Genomic DNA, 14,687 nt, shown 5'->3' on the forward strand with positions numbered 1-14,687 from the left:
CAGCACGCATCAAGTACTTCCCCCTTACTAGGGCTGGACTTCTCTAGCTATGGAGCTGATCCTCTCGATATGGTAGAAGTGGACCCTCGTCGTGTAGCTTGGATTCGACCCCCTCCAGTCATGAGTCCTCTGAAAGGCAAATGGGAGAAATGGGCGGAGAAAAATGTGGAGGGTGAATTATTTGTGACAAGAGTGGGACGTTCTTACGCTGACTTCCACGGTGTCTCATACTTCGACCGATCTCGTAATCGGGAAATCATCCTATTGAGCGACGCACCGATACTTCCTGGAGCCATCTCGAAGACCGAAATATTCGGACTCCCTTGTCCGCGACACTTACATTTCGCAGAAGTACCCCAGAATAAGACACCGCGACCCGCCAAAGCGTCGTCATGGCTGTACTTGACTAAGGACCCAACTCCTGGGGATGTGGGCATGCAAGCAAGGCGTCCTCATGCGGAGGATCTTCCTTTCAAGGACGAATTCAGGACTGGCGCGTCTACTCAACCATCACCACCACCCAGCCCTGGTAATCCAGCGCCACCGCCTCTCCCTTTGCTCTTCAATCCTCTCGACTCCCCGGAGATTGGGGGCGTTCCAGATAGCGAGCGCCCTGTTTCTCCCGTGGACTCCTTGTTGGGATCCCCCCCGGAAGTAGATTGGGGCACAGACCTTGACGAGCCAATGGGACCGCACATACCATCCGAGGCTGCTGAAGACGTAGAGATGGGTACTGTGGACCTGGGAGACGTGCCCTCTCCTCTTCGGAGCCTTCCTAAGTCACCGACAGTCCCACCCCCTACTGTATCCGTTCCCAAACAGCCTTCGCCAACTCCCTCCCCAAGACATCGAGCCGCCTTCGAACCCTCAACGAGTGCGCCCGCACCTGGTGCCCCTCGCTGGAGCCCTTCTCGACGTGGCGGTCGTAAGCATGCGCGTCCGTTATCTCGCTCTCCAACTCCTCCCCGAAGGAGAGGAGATTCTTACCGTCCTCGACCATCCCACAATGTTCGGGAAAGCAACCGTCCCCGCTTCCAACCGCCGACGCCCACTCCTAACGCTTGGTCTACAAGCAATAACCCTTCCAGCCCTTGGGTGCAGTTGCCTAACGCAAACCCTTGGTCAGCTCCCAACACGTTCTCCGCTGGTTTAAACCCGACACCGTGGGGCCCCCCTCCTGGTTATATGCCTTGGGGTATGAACCCATCAGCCCCTCCGCCGTGGTCCGTTCATTACCCTGGTTACTATCCCTCAGAGCATGCTTCACTATCGGGTTGGCCCCCTCTGGGATTTCCTATGATGCCGCAACACAACTGCGCCTCCTGTCATAATTGCGCCTCTTGTGGTCGTCCTTCAACGTCGACTGGAGAAGGGAACTCGTCTCAGCATCCTTCTGCACCGATAGCGCCATCATTATTAGGTCGTCTCCGATCGCCATCCGCGGTAGACTCGCTTCGCATCGAACCAGTTCCCTTAGCGCAACGATTACGGGATCCAACGCCTTTAGTCGAGCGTTTACAACCACCTGCCGCTTCCTTAATACAGCGAATTCAAGGGCCACCTATGGAATTCGTTCAAGGGTCCTCTTCCAGGCCTCTACAAAGCATTCCGCCAGTACCACTGCAACAACGGCTGGCTGTGAACTTGGAAGACGGGGAAGACGATTTTCCAGAGGAGGATAGGCCCACACCCACTAGTCGTGCACGAAGGAGTCGTAGATCAGGCAGGAAGCAGCATGAGGAGGACCAGCGAAGGATCGAGGAAGGCAAGAAACCGGCAGGAAAGGGCAAGAGGAGGGATCGGCGACGGTAGGAGTCATTCAAGTCTGGATAATTCGAGTCTGCGCGCAGGGGGGCACTGTAATACGGAGTTGAGGATACGCGCAGCCCCGCTTACTAATACTTGACTTATATCTGTTTGTATTGGCATTAGCACACTTAGACATTAACCATCATTCATCTTGCTACCAAGCTCGCGTGAACCGTGTCCGATGTCCACTGCTGGTAAGACCAAAGGGTGAGCACCCTTCACAATGCTCCCTCCTCCACAGGATACGAGAGCCCGCACTCTGGGTTAAGGAGTATCTGCCTAGGATTGCTAGGCAACCGAGGAGACGAGCGCACTTCAAGAGTCGCGTTCTCTCCTCTTATATATTCTTCAAGTCTATTCTACGACATCACTACTACGGTACCACGAGACTCTCATCGCACGAAGTCCCCGTATGCACTGAGGTTTCACAGTTTCTGGTTAGCACCTTCCTCCTTCAACTCTCGTCACCCACTCACCTTTCATCAGCCTCAATTTACTCTGGTAGAGTTCTGACCGTTTCGCCTCCAACAAGACGATTGACCTGGTGAACGAGCTCTCCGCCCCGCGACAAACACAAGTCTCTGGAATAGGAGACTACAAGTGCCAAGTCACGTTAGAGCAATACGTTCAGCTCGGAGCGGCTCGACGAGGTTGAGAAGGAGTCGAGGAGAGGCTGCGACTTGAATAGGATGCAAGCTGAGATTGCGCTCGGCGGGTTGGAGAAGGCTTCCAAGGTAAGCTCTCGCACTACTATTGCGCTCATTAAGTTGGAGATTGACGGGCTGTGTGCAGGCTTCTTTGCCCCTGGCGAATTTCATAGTTACAGATAGTCATTAAATAAGGTGAGCGCGTGTACGAGCTTTGATATCTTCTCCCCCTGATTCTTTGGTTGAATGATAGATCATGTATTGACTACTAAGAGTAATCTCATCAACTATAGTCCCACCATCCTAACTACCGCTTGCGATCAAACAACACCCTACTCATCCAGATACGAAATCACACTATGCCCCGAATATCTCCCTCAAAGCTCTCTCGACCATCTCGATGAACCGTTGGTGGTTAAGAAACTCTGCCATAGATTACTGGAACCCTGTTCCTTAACTCAAACGGACAATCTCGAATAAACGCCCGTGAATGCTCATGTTCCGACGGTTCATGTCGTGCAGCTATGCGTCGAAGACCGGGTGTCTAATTTTTTGCGGAATGGTGAGATTCGGAGTGGAGTTTTTGACCTTCTGCGTAGAGTTCTCAGCCGTTTCCGAGGACGTCTTCGACGCGTTTCATATATGAGGCGTTGGCGGACCATTTGGCGGGCCCTGATGATGGCTCGTGCTATTGGGAGTAGGTCGCGCATTCGAGTTATTTAGTAGGCTTTGGGGAAGCGGTATTGGGTTTTTGAACTGGTGGTTAAGTAGGTCAGTAGTTGGGAAAGGGGGAGGAAGAGGGTACCTTGTCGATGCTATGTTCGTATTGTTGAACATACAGTGCTAACCTGAACTTGAAGGTAATTTAGGCATGGTACCCTTCACCGAGCCACCACGCTGGACCCTCTCTTGCCTGAAGTGTCCATTCGTAAAGTGTTCCTTTCCACTCAATATACATTATTTCACCATCCGGATCGAAGAAAAGTGCGCTCAGACGTATGGGCCTGGGGTCATATGAGTTCGATATGAGTAATGGGTTTCTTTGTTCCAAGTCGAGTGTCTCCTCGATCTCAAACGATGCTGGGTCAATGAGGTGAAGACGGATAGTAGCGCCTTTGGTCTACAGGCAACTTCTTTAGCATGAAGAAAATAACGCCCAAGCAAGGTTGACTTACCTCCACGAATGCCAAAACTTCTCCGCCGAGAGTTCCGCTACTAAATTGCAGAGAAACCACCCTAAGCACATCGTAATCAGGCTCTTTTACCATCAAGGGAATTTTATTTCGAACATCCCAAACGGACAGTGTGCCATCATTTGCAGCAACAGCAAACTTTGACCCATCGGCAGAAAATGCAGGTGGTGGGAAAGACCAACGGTAACGTATTGGTCTTGTTTGGGGAATTGGCACCTGGGTAATCAAATTGAATCTAGAATTGGCCGAGCCGGAGTGTAACATCGCAATCGCTTCCGTGTCAGGAACTTGTCTCACGCAAAGAATCCGCCCATCGGGAGAACATGCAAAGTCGGCAACTTTAAAAGGGTGTGTTAGACTCGGAGCAAACTAGCATTTCCAGCAGATTTACGACAAACCTGGGGCTATGATCCTGCCATACAAGTGAAGAAGCTCAGCCTCATCAATCAGAAGGTGACGATAACGTGCATAGTCGAAGTCCATTGCGAGTAGCTGCATTTGACGTATGCAGTCGTTGTCAAATGTAATGCCCAAAATATTCGCAGGCGACCTCAATGGCTTTAAGTCATCGAGATCTGGTTTATCCGAAAAACCGCGGTAGGTCCACAAAGTAGGGCCAACACGGTGGTCGCAGATTTCGTGAATTGAAAGTTCGAGGTGTGATACTTCGTTAGGCTCAAGACTCAGGGGAGCATTGCTAGGCTGTTCCTTGTCGCTAAACCATTCGTCGTCGCTCTGGAACCGGTCTAGTCTCATGAGTAGGACCCGATTTCTTTCAATTGGAATGAGCTTGAACCTCAAAAAAAGTAGTTCATACGACGGTGGGCTTTGGACACTTCGAAGGATTCGTGGCTAGAGGGTACAATACTCAGTCCACCACCTTTTCGGTGGGTAGCATGGAAGTACATCTACATACCTCGTGCTTACTAGAGCGATGAATATTGTGCTCACATAGCATACTTCCCCGTGAATAATAAAGGATTCCCTTTCGAAAGGGACATTGGAGGTTGCTGACAGGTGGATTGCTACAAAGTTGACTTGTGCTGAATTGTTTGATATCTGAATTAAAAAAGCTCTCACTTATCGCCATCACCAAGAATTGTTATCCTGGGTGTCCTTGACTTGAGGAATCTTGAATTACGCTCGCCCATCAATGAGAGTAAGGAAGGAATAGTGTGCCATGATAAGCGCTCAATATTGCGGAATGTCAGCGCAGACCCCGTGATGTAAACATAACCTCCACCTCCACAAATGGAAATGAATCAACCTCTTGGCCTAAATCCTACCTCCCACCCTCTTACCTCAAGTTTCAACCTTCGCATAGAGCGTTGCACTCACTCTCCCCAGAATACCCTCCCGAACACTCCCTGACTCTCCAACAAGTCCATCATGCCAACCTGGAATCGGCGTTGTGACCATCAAAATGACGATGTTTTGCGGACAAGCCTCGGAGCATGGTGCTGTTCACTATGAACTCAGTGGTTCTCAGCCTTGCTCTGACACGTAGTCAGCCTAGACAAGTGATGCGAGCGGACTCGGCTGCCAAAAGTTGTCTCCACTGATGTTGTCAAACCCCCAGAAAGTTGGCGACATGTCCCCGAGCACGAGCCATACCGTCGAGAAGCCGTTTTGAGAGTAAGGGGTAGCATGATAAACACGGCTCCGAGAACATCGTACGCGTCCAAGGGACTCAGTAGAAGCAGCGCCCTCCGGTTTCCATTTCAAAAACTTGGCGGTGCCTGTGACTCCCTTCGAAAGAATCCCAAGCGACAATTGAGCAACAAGTTCGCCCGCGCAAGCCCGATGTTGCGTCTTTGCTCAATGATTCGTTTAGGGTGATCGGAGCGCATCGCACCCCAGCATCAAGACATCCCAGTGTGCACAGGGGCAGATGAGATGTGGGGTGAGCAAAGATTGAATAGGTCGCCTGGATTGAGTTTGATATTGTGCAGGTAGTTGACCTGCGAGTAAGAGTCGGATAAGGGGGTATATACGCGACGATGCATAAGTAGCTCCTTCCTCGCGGCATAAAGTTTTAAATTAGCTCAGTGATTTTGTGACGACGTGGCAATGTGTGACGGGTTCTGAGAATTTGGCGGATGAGGCGGGTGCTGGGCGGGTGAGGAGAGAAGAATGACGCGGTTGGTATTGCGAGCAGAAAGAGGGAGTAGGTGCCAGTGAGTGGTGGCTTTGCTTAGGGATTCTCTTTCATGCCGTGCTCAAGAGGTCTGAGAGGCCAGCACAGGCGGCACCAAGGCGGCACCAGATCGACACCCGTTGCAAGGGAAGGATGGGCGGGACAGAGGACTCCGTAACTGTCTGCAAAAACCCGGCTGAACTTGGCCTGAACCCGTCGTCCATTGCGCAGGTCTTCTCCACAGCCGATTTCCCGGGTCCTCCGCCTCATCACCCTCCACACATCCTCCCTCCAAAACCGATCACCTCCCCTCTCATAATCACGGGTTCACGCCCCGTCCCACTGGTCATCACGCTTAGTTGCAAGACCTGCGCGAACGTGTCAACAAATTTCCTCGCACACAAAACGCAGATGACCGTTTGGTTTTGGAGAAGACTGCACAGGCGGCTGCCCCGATGCCCGAGGAGTTCTCTGATGCCAAATTGAGCGTGGCTCATGAAGTTTGAGAGGCCAACACACCTGTAAAAAGGGAAGGTCGGTGCAACAGAAGAGTCTGTCCATAATCATCCTCAGAAAGCTGCCCCGTCGTCATCCACCGCACTGATCTTTTTCAGGGCCAGCTTCCTGGGTCCTCCCTCTACATATTCTCTCTCCGGAAGCGCATTCTCACCTCCCCCCCTCGTAATCCTGCTCTGGGTCCATGTCCCTCCCCATCATTCGTCACATCCACTTGCAAGGTCTGCGCGAAGGCGCCATCACGCAGTCACACGGTGAGTGTACCGGCGGGGCCCTGATGCATGATGCTCCTACTTAGTCAGTGGGGATGTAGGAACCGGGATTCAGATTTTCACGTTGCATCCCCATCGTTGAAGGAATCCTTGCATTGGTGAAGCAGATTAGGCGGAGGGTCGACCGGAAGATAAATGGTCGAAGGTGTTTAAATATTTCGGGAAAACTCGAAAACAGGATCAGGTAGTTCCAGACACCGCCTTGGTTCTCGCACCCCACAGTAGCAGTTGTCCGCGAGCGGGCGAAACAAGCAATTTGAGCTGAGTGCAATGAGGAAGGTGGGCCTACTCCAGAACGCGAGAAGGCTGCTTCAAGAACGTGCAAAAGTTGATTGTGAAGAGTGAATGGAATTGCGGTGGAGACGAGGATAGATAGATCAACTGACCTAACTGCGGGTGAATGAGGCAGGAAAGCAAAGTGATGGATGAATTGGTGACCCAAGTCTCAACAATGAGATACACAACCAGTCAGTAATGGCAAGAAGACAAGGGCAGTCGCCTCCACGGGCAAATGAAGAGCCTGTCGCGGATCTGGTAGGTACGTTATCAGCTGCGCAGCCAGAAACGCGCACGCCAAATGGCGAGCTCTCGTACCCCTTTCTCATGAAGCTCACGTAAACCCACCCGCCCGCCTCCCCACCCAAGACCGAGCCCTAAATCGGAGCCCTTTCATTTTTCCGACAACATTGTTGTCCTCCCCCTTCTGCTTGATCAAACCACGCTTCGGAGCGGTTTCGGGTAGGCTGTCGGATCCGGATCGGAGGGGCGTGAGGGTCGTCAGTACCCGTGTGCCCCCTTTTGCGAGTGGCCGGACAAGTTGAAGGGGGACTCTGGGATGGTGGTGGTGAGAGAGAGAAGAGCCCCGAAGCAAAAGCGGTATAAGTAGCCTGCTGCGAGGATAGCCATAGTCAGGGCCATAGCTGGCTCAGCAAGGCCTTCAAGTGTTTTTGCTAGACAATATCATGAACGCGGAGTTTCGGACGATCTTTTGCGTGGCTTTGGCGAAACTGTTCGTTAAATAGTGAGGGTAAATGAATCGTGAGCCAAAGGCATTTGTGAATGGACTTTCAGAGGATCAAACTAGGATTGAAATATGTTCAAGTAAGGGAGTAGTGGGAGATATAGAGATTGCTGAGTGGATGGTTGGCGACAATTTGCTACTCCGAATCAAACGGAAGTCAGATTCTCTTTTCCTGCAACGTCCACCAACCAACTCACCTTTCCACACCGTCGACTACAAACTTTCGGAAAACTCAAGGGCGACGTTATGGCCATACTGCGTGTGTTTCACTGGGAGCATGGATGTCAGTCAACCAACAAGACGGGGCTTTGCCTAGTGGGTGTTTCTTCAACCATACTCTACTATCCTATCATTGACTCTATTATGATGTCTTCTCTCGTCAAGCAGTAGTGGCCCGCTTCAACCACATCTATGGCTTCCCCCGACACTGCAGACGACAGGACCAACGAGCTATGGGCCGAATCTATCCAATTTGACAAGAACCTGTCAACAATTCGCCCCAGCTCCTTGAACATGACTCAGCACCACTAGTGCATACGCTGGCGGCGTGCCATCGGCCACCTCTTGCTCAAACCCAACGCGACGTTGAAGCAAATCGACAAATTATTCGAGGATGGTGAGTTCATCCGAAGCTCGTAGATGTTGTCGTGACTTACACCTGAACGCTTCCAACTTGCAGAGTTGTTGCGTCAAGGCCATCTATATCAAACTGGTCGCAGTACGCCTCACTTGACTAGTATCTTTACCAAGCACTCGGCCCATCCCATGTTGCGTGGTCGGATTCCCTTTGGCCCAGGAACGACCGAATCCATTGCGTAGTTTGTCATGGCTCCTTCCTCACCCACTGAACCAACCCATGCAGCCGCACCGAAGCCTAAGGAGCCCAAGAATTCATCCTCCAATTCTCGTCACCCACCCACCTTTGATCGGCCGCAATGATACAGATCTGACGGCTTCGCCTCCATCTAGACGATCGACCTGGTGAACGAGCTCTTCACCCCGCGACGAACTCAAGTCTCTGGAACAGGAGACTCTGAAGGGACCAATTGTGTTAGAGCAATAAGCTCAGCTCGGAGGGGCTCGAAGGAGTCGAGGAGAGGTTGCGACTTTGGTATGATGCGAGCTGCGATTGCGGATTGAAGAAGGCTTATCCGGTAAGCTCTCGTACCACTGTTGTGCTCATCTAGTTGGAAATTAACGGGCTTTATGTAGGGCTCTTTGCCCCTGGCAAATCTCATGATTACGGATAGTCATTGACTAAGATGAGCGGATATCCAAGTTGCCTCCTTTGCCTGACGCTTCGGTTGAATGATAGATCATCTCTCGACTACCAACAGTTGTACCTTCAATACATTTATGAAAATACAATGTCAACGTTGAAAGTCGCGCCATATTTCAATGAGCTATGAATACAATTACAAGTATGTAATGCAGAACTAAAACATCATCTCCCTCCAACTCCCGTCACCCACCTTTAATCAGCCGCAATTTATTCTGGTACAGATCTGACGGCTTCGCCTTCAACAAGACGATCGACCTGGCGAACGAGCTCTTCGCCCCCTCAAGTTTCTGGCAGAACAGGAGACTATGAAATGACAAGTAATGTAAGAGCAATACGCTCAGCTCAGAGAAGCTTGACGAGGTCGAGAAGCAGTCGAGGAGAGGCTGCGACTTTAGTAGGATGCGAGCTGCGATTGCGCTTGGCGGATTGAAGAAGGCTTATGCGGTAAGTTCTTGTACCACTGTTGCGCTTACTATCAAGTTAAAGATTGACGGGCGTATGCAGGACTCTTTGCCCCTGGCAGACTTCACGATTACAGGATGTGCCTTGATACGGAGTCCTCTCGTCTCCCTGATGCTTCCGTTGAATGATAGATCATCTATCGACTATTAACAGTAGTCTTATTAACTACCCGCTACCAATACCGTCATCCTGACTTTCAAGTATCCTACCCACCCATTTTGACGCGTCGTTGGCGTTTGAGAAACCGCCGCAGAACTCTCCTCGCGGTTGTCTCCTTCCGCCTCGATGACGCGCCACGTATTGGATGAAGGGGCGGCGGGTCCCACTCAAGACGGACGGCCTGCGTGTGTTGAGCTTCTAGCTTTGCGCGCGCAGTGGTGGAGGGCCGTCGTTCCCTTTGGCAAAGAAGTTGTTGAGTGGACGAGAACCCGCTTTATTATCTCTTATCGACCCCACTCTCATCTTCAATAAGGTTATAACATACAATGCAACATTGAAAGTCGCGCCATATTCAAATGAGCTATGAATACAAGTACAAGTAAGTAATGCGGAACTAAATTGAATTCATTTACCCGACAACTAAGATCTCGAATTCTTCCAGGCTTTTAGAAACGCCCTGCACATTAACGATCCCCTTGTGTGCATCTAACCTCAAATATCTCCCAGGAAATGCGGCGGACTCAATGCCCACCACAGCCTTATACTGGTGGAATTCACTCTCTTTCTGGCGGATGCGGAACTTTTCCCAGGAGTGCGCTGTGTGCTGGCCGTTGACTACACCCCCGCCTGGGGCAATGAGGGTGCCCTCGGGGACGTCGGTTCCGTCCAAGCGAATATAGGTGTCATTGAAGGCCGTGGATTTGAACGACACGGTCCCGTCGTCGTTCCGCTCGAGGGAGAAGGTTTCGTAGCTGGCGACGTAAGTCTGGGTTTTGACTTGACCGCCGCCGGAGGGTTTGAACTCGTGAAGGTAGTTCGCGTCAAGGCCGACGTAGTGGTCTGGGGAGGCGACTGAACGGATTGCGACTAGGGTCATGATCTGTGATAACGGTAAGTTTTATCAACACAGACGAAGTATAGAAAGCTCACGATTTCGAGGTGGATTATTGGATACTTCAAAAGATGTAAACTGGCGCCTTATTTATATTTCTGACATACGGCATCAATTCCACTTGAATCTCGTTTTCGGTGTCGCTAATCTCCACGTTCCAACCGCGTCAACAACCCCAAAAAATCCCTCCGGTGGTTTCGAAATGCCTGAGGTCACAAGAACACAGGATATTGTTTCCGTGGTCAAGAAATTGGAAATCCGGCTGACGTTATTGCTGAGAGAACATACTTCTGCCTGTGCTCTGCACTTTAATCAACACGCTAAGTCTTCTTTGTAAAACAATCGAGAGAACCTGAAAAAAACTCACTGACACATTTAGAGGTCACTTGAATTTTTCTTTCGCGACTTTATCATCAACTCTAACACTACTCTAATCTGCCTAACCAGTGTGAGTTAGACCCCTCACGGCGGCTCACGCCGCGCCCACATCAGAACACAGTGTTCTGATGTGGGCTTTCATTCTCTTCAACTAGGGCGTAAGTCGCTTCCGCTTAAAGGCATTTAGATGTCAGCAGTTGCTGATACGAGCTGATAGGAATCACGATGGATAAGATAAGTCGGCCATCAGACATGTTTCAAGGACTCGCGTCATCCTTGTGCAATGTTCTGAGTGGAAGATGCATAGGTCAGCACTGCACTCCATTCTCAAATAAGAATATCTGATCCAAGCGGGAGAACTCTGTACACTGAACGTGGCGGAACACTCTATGAGTGTGACCCGAAGAAAAGAAGCATGGCAAGAGAGGGTCCAGAGTGGTGGCTCGGTAACGTGCTGTCCCCTGATATCTTTGAGAGTCTCTCAAGTCGGAAGTGTAAATCTCGTTGAATAATCATGAACATCTAGCTGGAAAGCACACGAGATGTAGACGAACCAGGAAGACCGAATTTGATTGCCCAAAAAATTCTAGATGCCGAAGCGGTGTGTAGGATACACTGGAGAGATGCTATTGAATGATCGTCTTTCCCAGGACTGTTCGTCAGAAACTGACTTTGGCCCTTTCCGTGGAAGATTCATCACGAGTCCTGGTGCCAGCTCAAATTTTTTGACGTCGAGGTCAATACTGAATATTCAACAGTCCCACAGACATGATTAATTGCGACGGTTATCTTGACATGCTCGCAGTTCCAATTGCACTCGGAGGATTCGCCGGTCGTCCACGCTGAGGCTTACATTGGAGACGTCGAGCGAGTCGAGTGGCAGCCATGGACTCAATTCAGGCTGCACAAATCACTTTGGTCTGATAATTGCTGGTGGCCATCCGACGTGGCCCGCTCCATGGCGTAGTTTGACTATTGAGAGAGTGAACGCTTTGTAAACTGTAGGCATAATATTCCTCGTTGGTTCAACAATTTGGATAAAAATGCTGAAGAACTCGGAACCGAGTAAGTAGTACAAAGATTTCGGAGTGCTTCAATTGAAGTGTCAGGTCGTGTCAGGGTACAAGGTAATGGCAGGTGCCTTCCTAGTTCTAGCCAGCTGGATGCTGGTTATGTATGAAAGTGGTGGTCGTTCGTCAGGCTGAGGAAGGATTGATCGGAGTCGCGCACCCGGAACAAAACAAACCTGACTCCGACTCTTACCTAGACAACTAAGTAAATCTTTTCCCTTACCCCTTCGGCGCACACCCACCCACCCCTCCATCCATCCGAGACGTGGAATAGACAATAAACGAGGGCGAAGCGTGGGATGTTGTGTCGATTTTGAGGGGTAGAGCTGGGAGGAAAGCGCTCTTTCAGGTTTGTCGTCCTCTTTTCCCTTTTAACTTGAAACTGACCAACAAGATGGTTTTGGGCGACAACCGTATATCACCCCACCTCCCTTTCAGGCCTTTGCTCCATCCTTAACGGACTCGACCCATTCGGGAGGCGTCGACTCGAATTTGTCGCTTTTCGAAATACGGGGACGAGGGGGGCAGGAGGCGCTTTTTATGATTATACGGCGCGTTATGGGGCTGTTAATGTAGGTGATGGATGGCTTTTAAGATCTCTGGGGTGTTGACACGGGTGGGGGGAAGCGAGGGGGATGGTGTATCTGACGAGTGGGTGGAGAAACTGGGCTTGAAGGGCATACGGGACCCGCCATTCATCGCGCTGAGCAATGGGCAAACGATGAGAGCGAGGATCGCTAGAACTAAAGTGCTGTTGCTGGACGAGCCGTCGAGTGAGTGCTTTTGCTTTTTGTTTCTTGCGTTTTTCTCCCTCCCTTTGTTTCCCCTTTCTTGTCCATTTTATGCCAAACCGCAATTTCCTTCCGTTTCCTCGTTGCTCTTTTTCTATTTCTGTCCCTTCCTCTGCTGCTTACCTTATTCCCTCCTCCCCCGCTTCCCCACTTTCGGCGCTTTTTTTTTCCCTTCTACTAACTCCTGCACGCACCTTCTCGGCCTCCTGGAAGAAGTCCACGCATCTCGGGCGCCAAGATTTATTATGGGGGTGCGCAAGTTTTTTTATGTTCTTTTCTATCTTCTGCGGGCTTCCTCTCATTCGCTCAAGTCGACTTTTTTTTTCCTTCCGTTTCTCCGTGTTTCTTTACATGCCATTTCTTTCGTTTCTTTTCCCTTCTGCGCCTCTGTGAGTTGAAGTAGCTATTGACATAACGATGACAGGCTGGCGAAGTGTTTAGGTCTCTTCTCCAATTCCTATATGAAGGGACTCAGACCTTGATCCTCCCATCCACCTCGTCTCGTGCATGGTGGCCCGGTCGTGTCGGTCCACATATCGGTTCATCGTGTCTCGCGGGAATTGACGTTCTAGTGTTTTTAACGTTGGCCCCTTCTCTCATTTCTTTTGATTCACAGGGCTGACTTCGTCACTTTCATTTGACTCATATTGTACCTCGCTTGGGATCTCACTCCAATCTCCTTCATTGACTTCTGACCCATCCGCCGCGTGTCGCGTCCATGTTCTTTCTCATCAAATACCACATACTGGCATGCTTTGATTCGAAAGACCCTGTATTCCGGCATTACCTTTACTTGACCCATGGTACACACAAGTACTCATACATTACATTATAGTTCAATGGTACTCCACATGGTCAATTGTACCTATGTACCATAGAGCTACCCCAATGGGGCCAATGCTATCTACACACTATTGAATAAAGTTGGGCCCAATGCATGCTTTTACCTTAAGGTGAGATGGTGTGGCCCAATTGTGAAATATCCTGCAACATTGGGCCCAATTGCTATTTAACACATGATCATATGGTGGACCGACGAAAAAGTAGGCCGAAAGATATATCCGAAGACAGGGGGGGGTCACTACTATGGCACCAATTTCTCTGCCTTCTCAATCCTTGCTTTGATCCGAAGCTCCTCTTCATTCAGCATGATCATAGTATCCAACTGCCTCAACTGATCCTCTACGTGTGCCATTGCCTCCAAAAGAGCATCTCGAGCTCTCAAACCCACCTCATATTCCCGATGCAATACCCTGTGGGCTATTCGGGCTTATTCCAGTGGGTTGGTAAGTCTTCCCACATCAGGCAACACGACATCAAAAAATGAGGCCATCTTCGGCTCAAATTCAAATCCGACATGTTAAAACCAAAGATTTTGTCAGCTGGTAGTGCCGAAATCCTTCCGGAAATATTGCGTTGCCTCCCAAAGACTATGTGCACTCAATAGATATTAAGACCGAGGATTTCATCCACTGGTTGTGCCGAAGTACCTGCGGAAATGTGGTGTTGCCTCTCAAAGAATATGTGCACTCAACACATGTTAAAACCGAAGATTTCGTCAGCTCATAGTGCCGAAGTACCTCCAGAAATATTGTGTGGCCTCTCAAAGAATATGTGCACTCAACACATGCTAAAACCGAAGATTTCATTGGCTTGTAGTGCCGAAATCCCTCTGGAAATATTGTGTTGCCTCCCAAAGACTATGTGCACTCAATACATGTTAAAACCGAAGATTTCTTCAGCTGGTAGTGCCGAAATACCTCCGGAAATATTGTGTTGCCTCCCAGAATATGTGCATTCAATACAAGTTAAAACCGAAGATTTCATCGGCTGGTAGTGCCGAAATACCTCCGGAAATATTGTGTTGCCTTGCAAAGAATATGTGCACTCAACACATGTCAAAACCGAGGATTTTGTCGGCTCGTAGTGCCGAAGTACCTCCGGAAATATTGTGTTGCCTCTCAAAGACTATGTGCACTCAACACATGTTAAAACGAAGAGTTCGTCAGCTGGTAGTGCCGAAGTCCCTCTGGAAATATTGTGTTGCCTTCCAAAGAA

General features: G+C 50.0%; 4 protein-coding genes across 4 annotated transcripts; 1 reads left to right on the plus strand and 3 right to left on the minus strand.

Moving 5' to 3' along the window:
* Positions 1 to 120: 120 nt before the first annotated feature.
* LACBIDRAFT_330336 (uncharacterized protein) lies at positions 121 to 2,646 on the plus strand (the record flags this gene model as incomplete). The annotated part of the gene is given in 6 exon segments (XM_001884523.1): positions 121 to 1,808; positions 1,972 to 2,016; positions 2,051 to 2,219; positions 2,315 to 2,421; positions 2,441 to 2,543; positions 2,602 to 2,646. The coding sequence occupies 6 exon segments, from the start codon at positions 121 to 123 to the stop codon at positions 2,644 to 2,646; spliced, it is 2,157 nt and encodes a 718-aa protein (XP_001884558.1).
* Positions 2,647 to 2,965: 319 nt separating this feature from the next.
* On the minus strand, positions 2,966 to 3,166 carry LACBIDRAFT_304112 (uncharacterized protein; the record flags this gene model as incomplete). The annotated part of the gene is made up of 1 exon (XM_001884610.1): positions 2,966 to 3,166. One exon carries the CDS (start codon positions 3,164 to 3,166, stop codon positions 2,966 to 2,968), a length of 201 nt encoding a protein of 66 aa, XP_001884645.1.
* A 155-nt stretch (positions 3,167 to 3,321) lies between these two features.
* On the minus strand, positions 3,322 to 4,787 carry LACBIDRAFT_304113 (uncharacterized protein; the record flags this gene model as incomplete). Its single annotated transcript, XM_001884611.1, has 5 exons — positions 4,743 to 4,787; positions 4,566 to 4,686; positions 4,048 to 4,501; positions 3,632 to 3,987; positions 3,322 to 3,576 (listed from the first exon to the last, which is right to left on the minus strand). Exons 3-5 carry the CDS (start codon positions 4,403 to 4,405, stop codon positions 3,322 to 3,324), a joined length of 969 nt encoding a protein of 322 aa, XP_001884646.1. The 5' UTR covers positions 4,406 to 4,501; positions 4,566 to 4,686; positions 4,743 to 4,787.
* A 4,966-nt stretch (positions 4,788 to 9,753) lies between these two features.
* LACBIDRAFT_192705 (uncharacterized protein) lies at positions 9,754 to 10,456 on the minus strand. Its single transcript, XM_001884612.1, has 2 exons — positions 10,429 to 10,456; positions 9,754 to 10,378 (listed from the first exon to the last, which is right to left on the minus strand). Exon 2 carries the CDS (start codon positions 10,373 to 10,375, stop codon positions 9,908 to 9,910), a length of 468 nt encoding a protein of 155 aa, XP_001884647.1. The 5' UTR covers positions 10,376 to 10,378; positions 10,429 to 10,456; the 3' UTR covers positions 9,754 to 9,907.
* Positions 10,457 to 14,687: the final 4,231 nt, after the last annotated feature.

The sequence above is a fragment of the Laccaria bicolor genome, genomic scaffold (assembly GCF_000143565.1).
Source record: "Laccaria bicolor S238N-H82 LACBIscaffold_26 genomic scaffold, whole genome shotgun sequence".
Taxonomy (NCBI): Eukaryota; Fungi; Basidiomycota; class Agaricomycetes; order Agaricales; family Hydnangiaceae; genus Laccaria; species Laccaria bicolor.

Coding starts and splice junctions, on each gene's coding strand:
- LACBIDRAFT_192705 (XM_001884612.1), bottom strand. CDS start 10,375: ATGACCCTAGTCGCAATCCGTTCAGTCGCCTCCCCAGACCACTACGTC.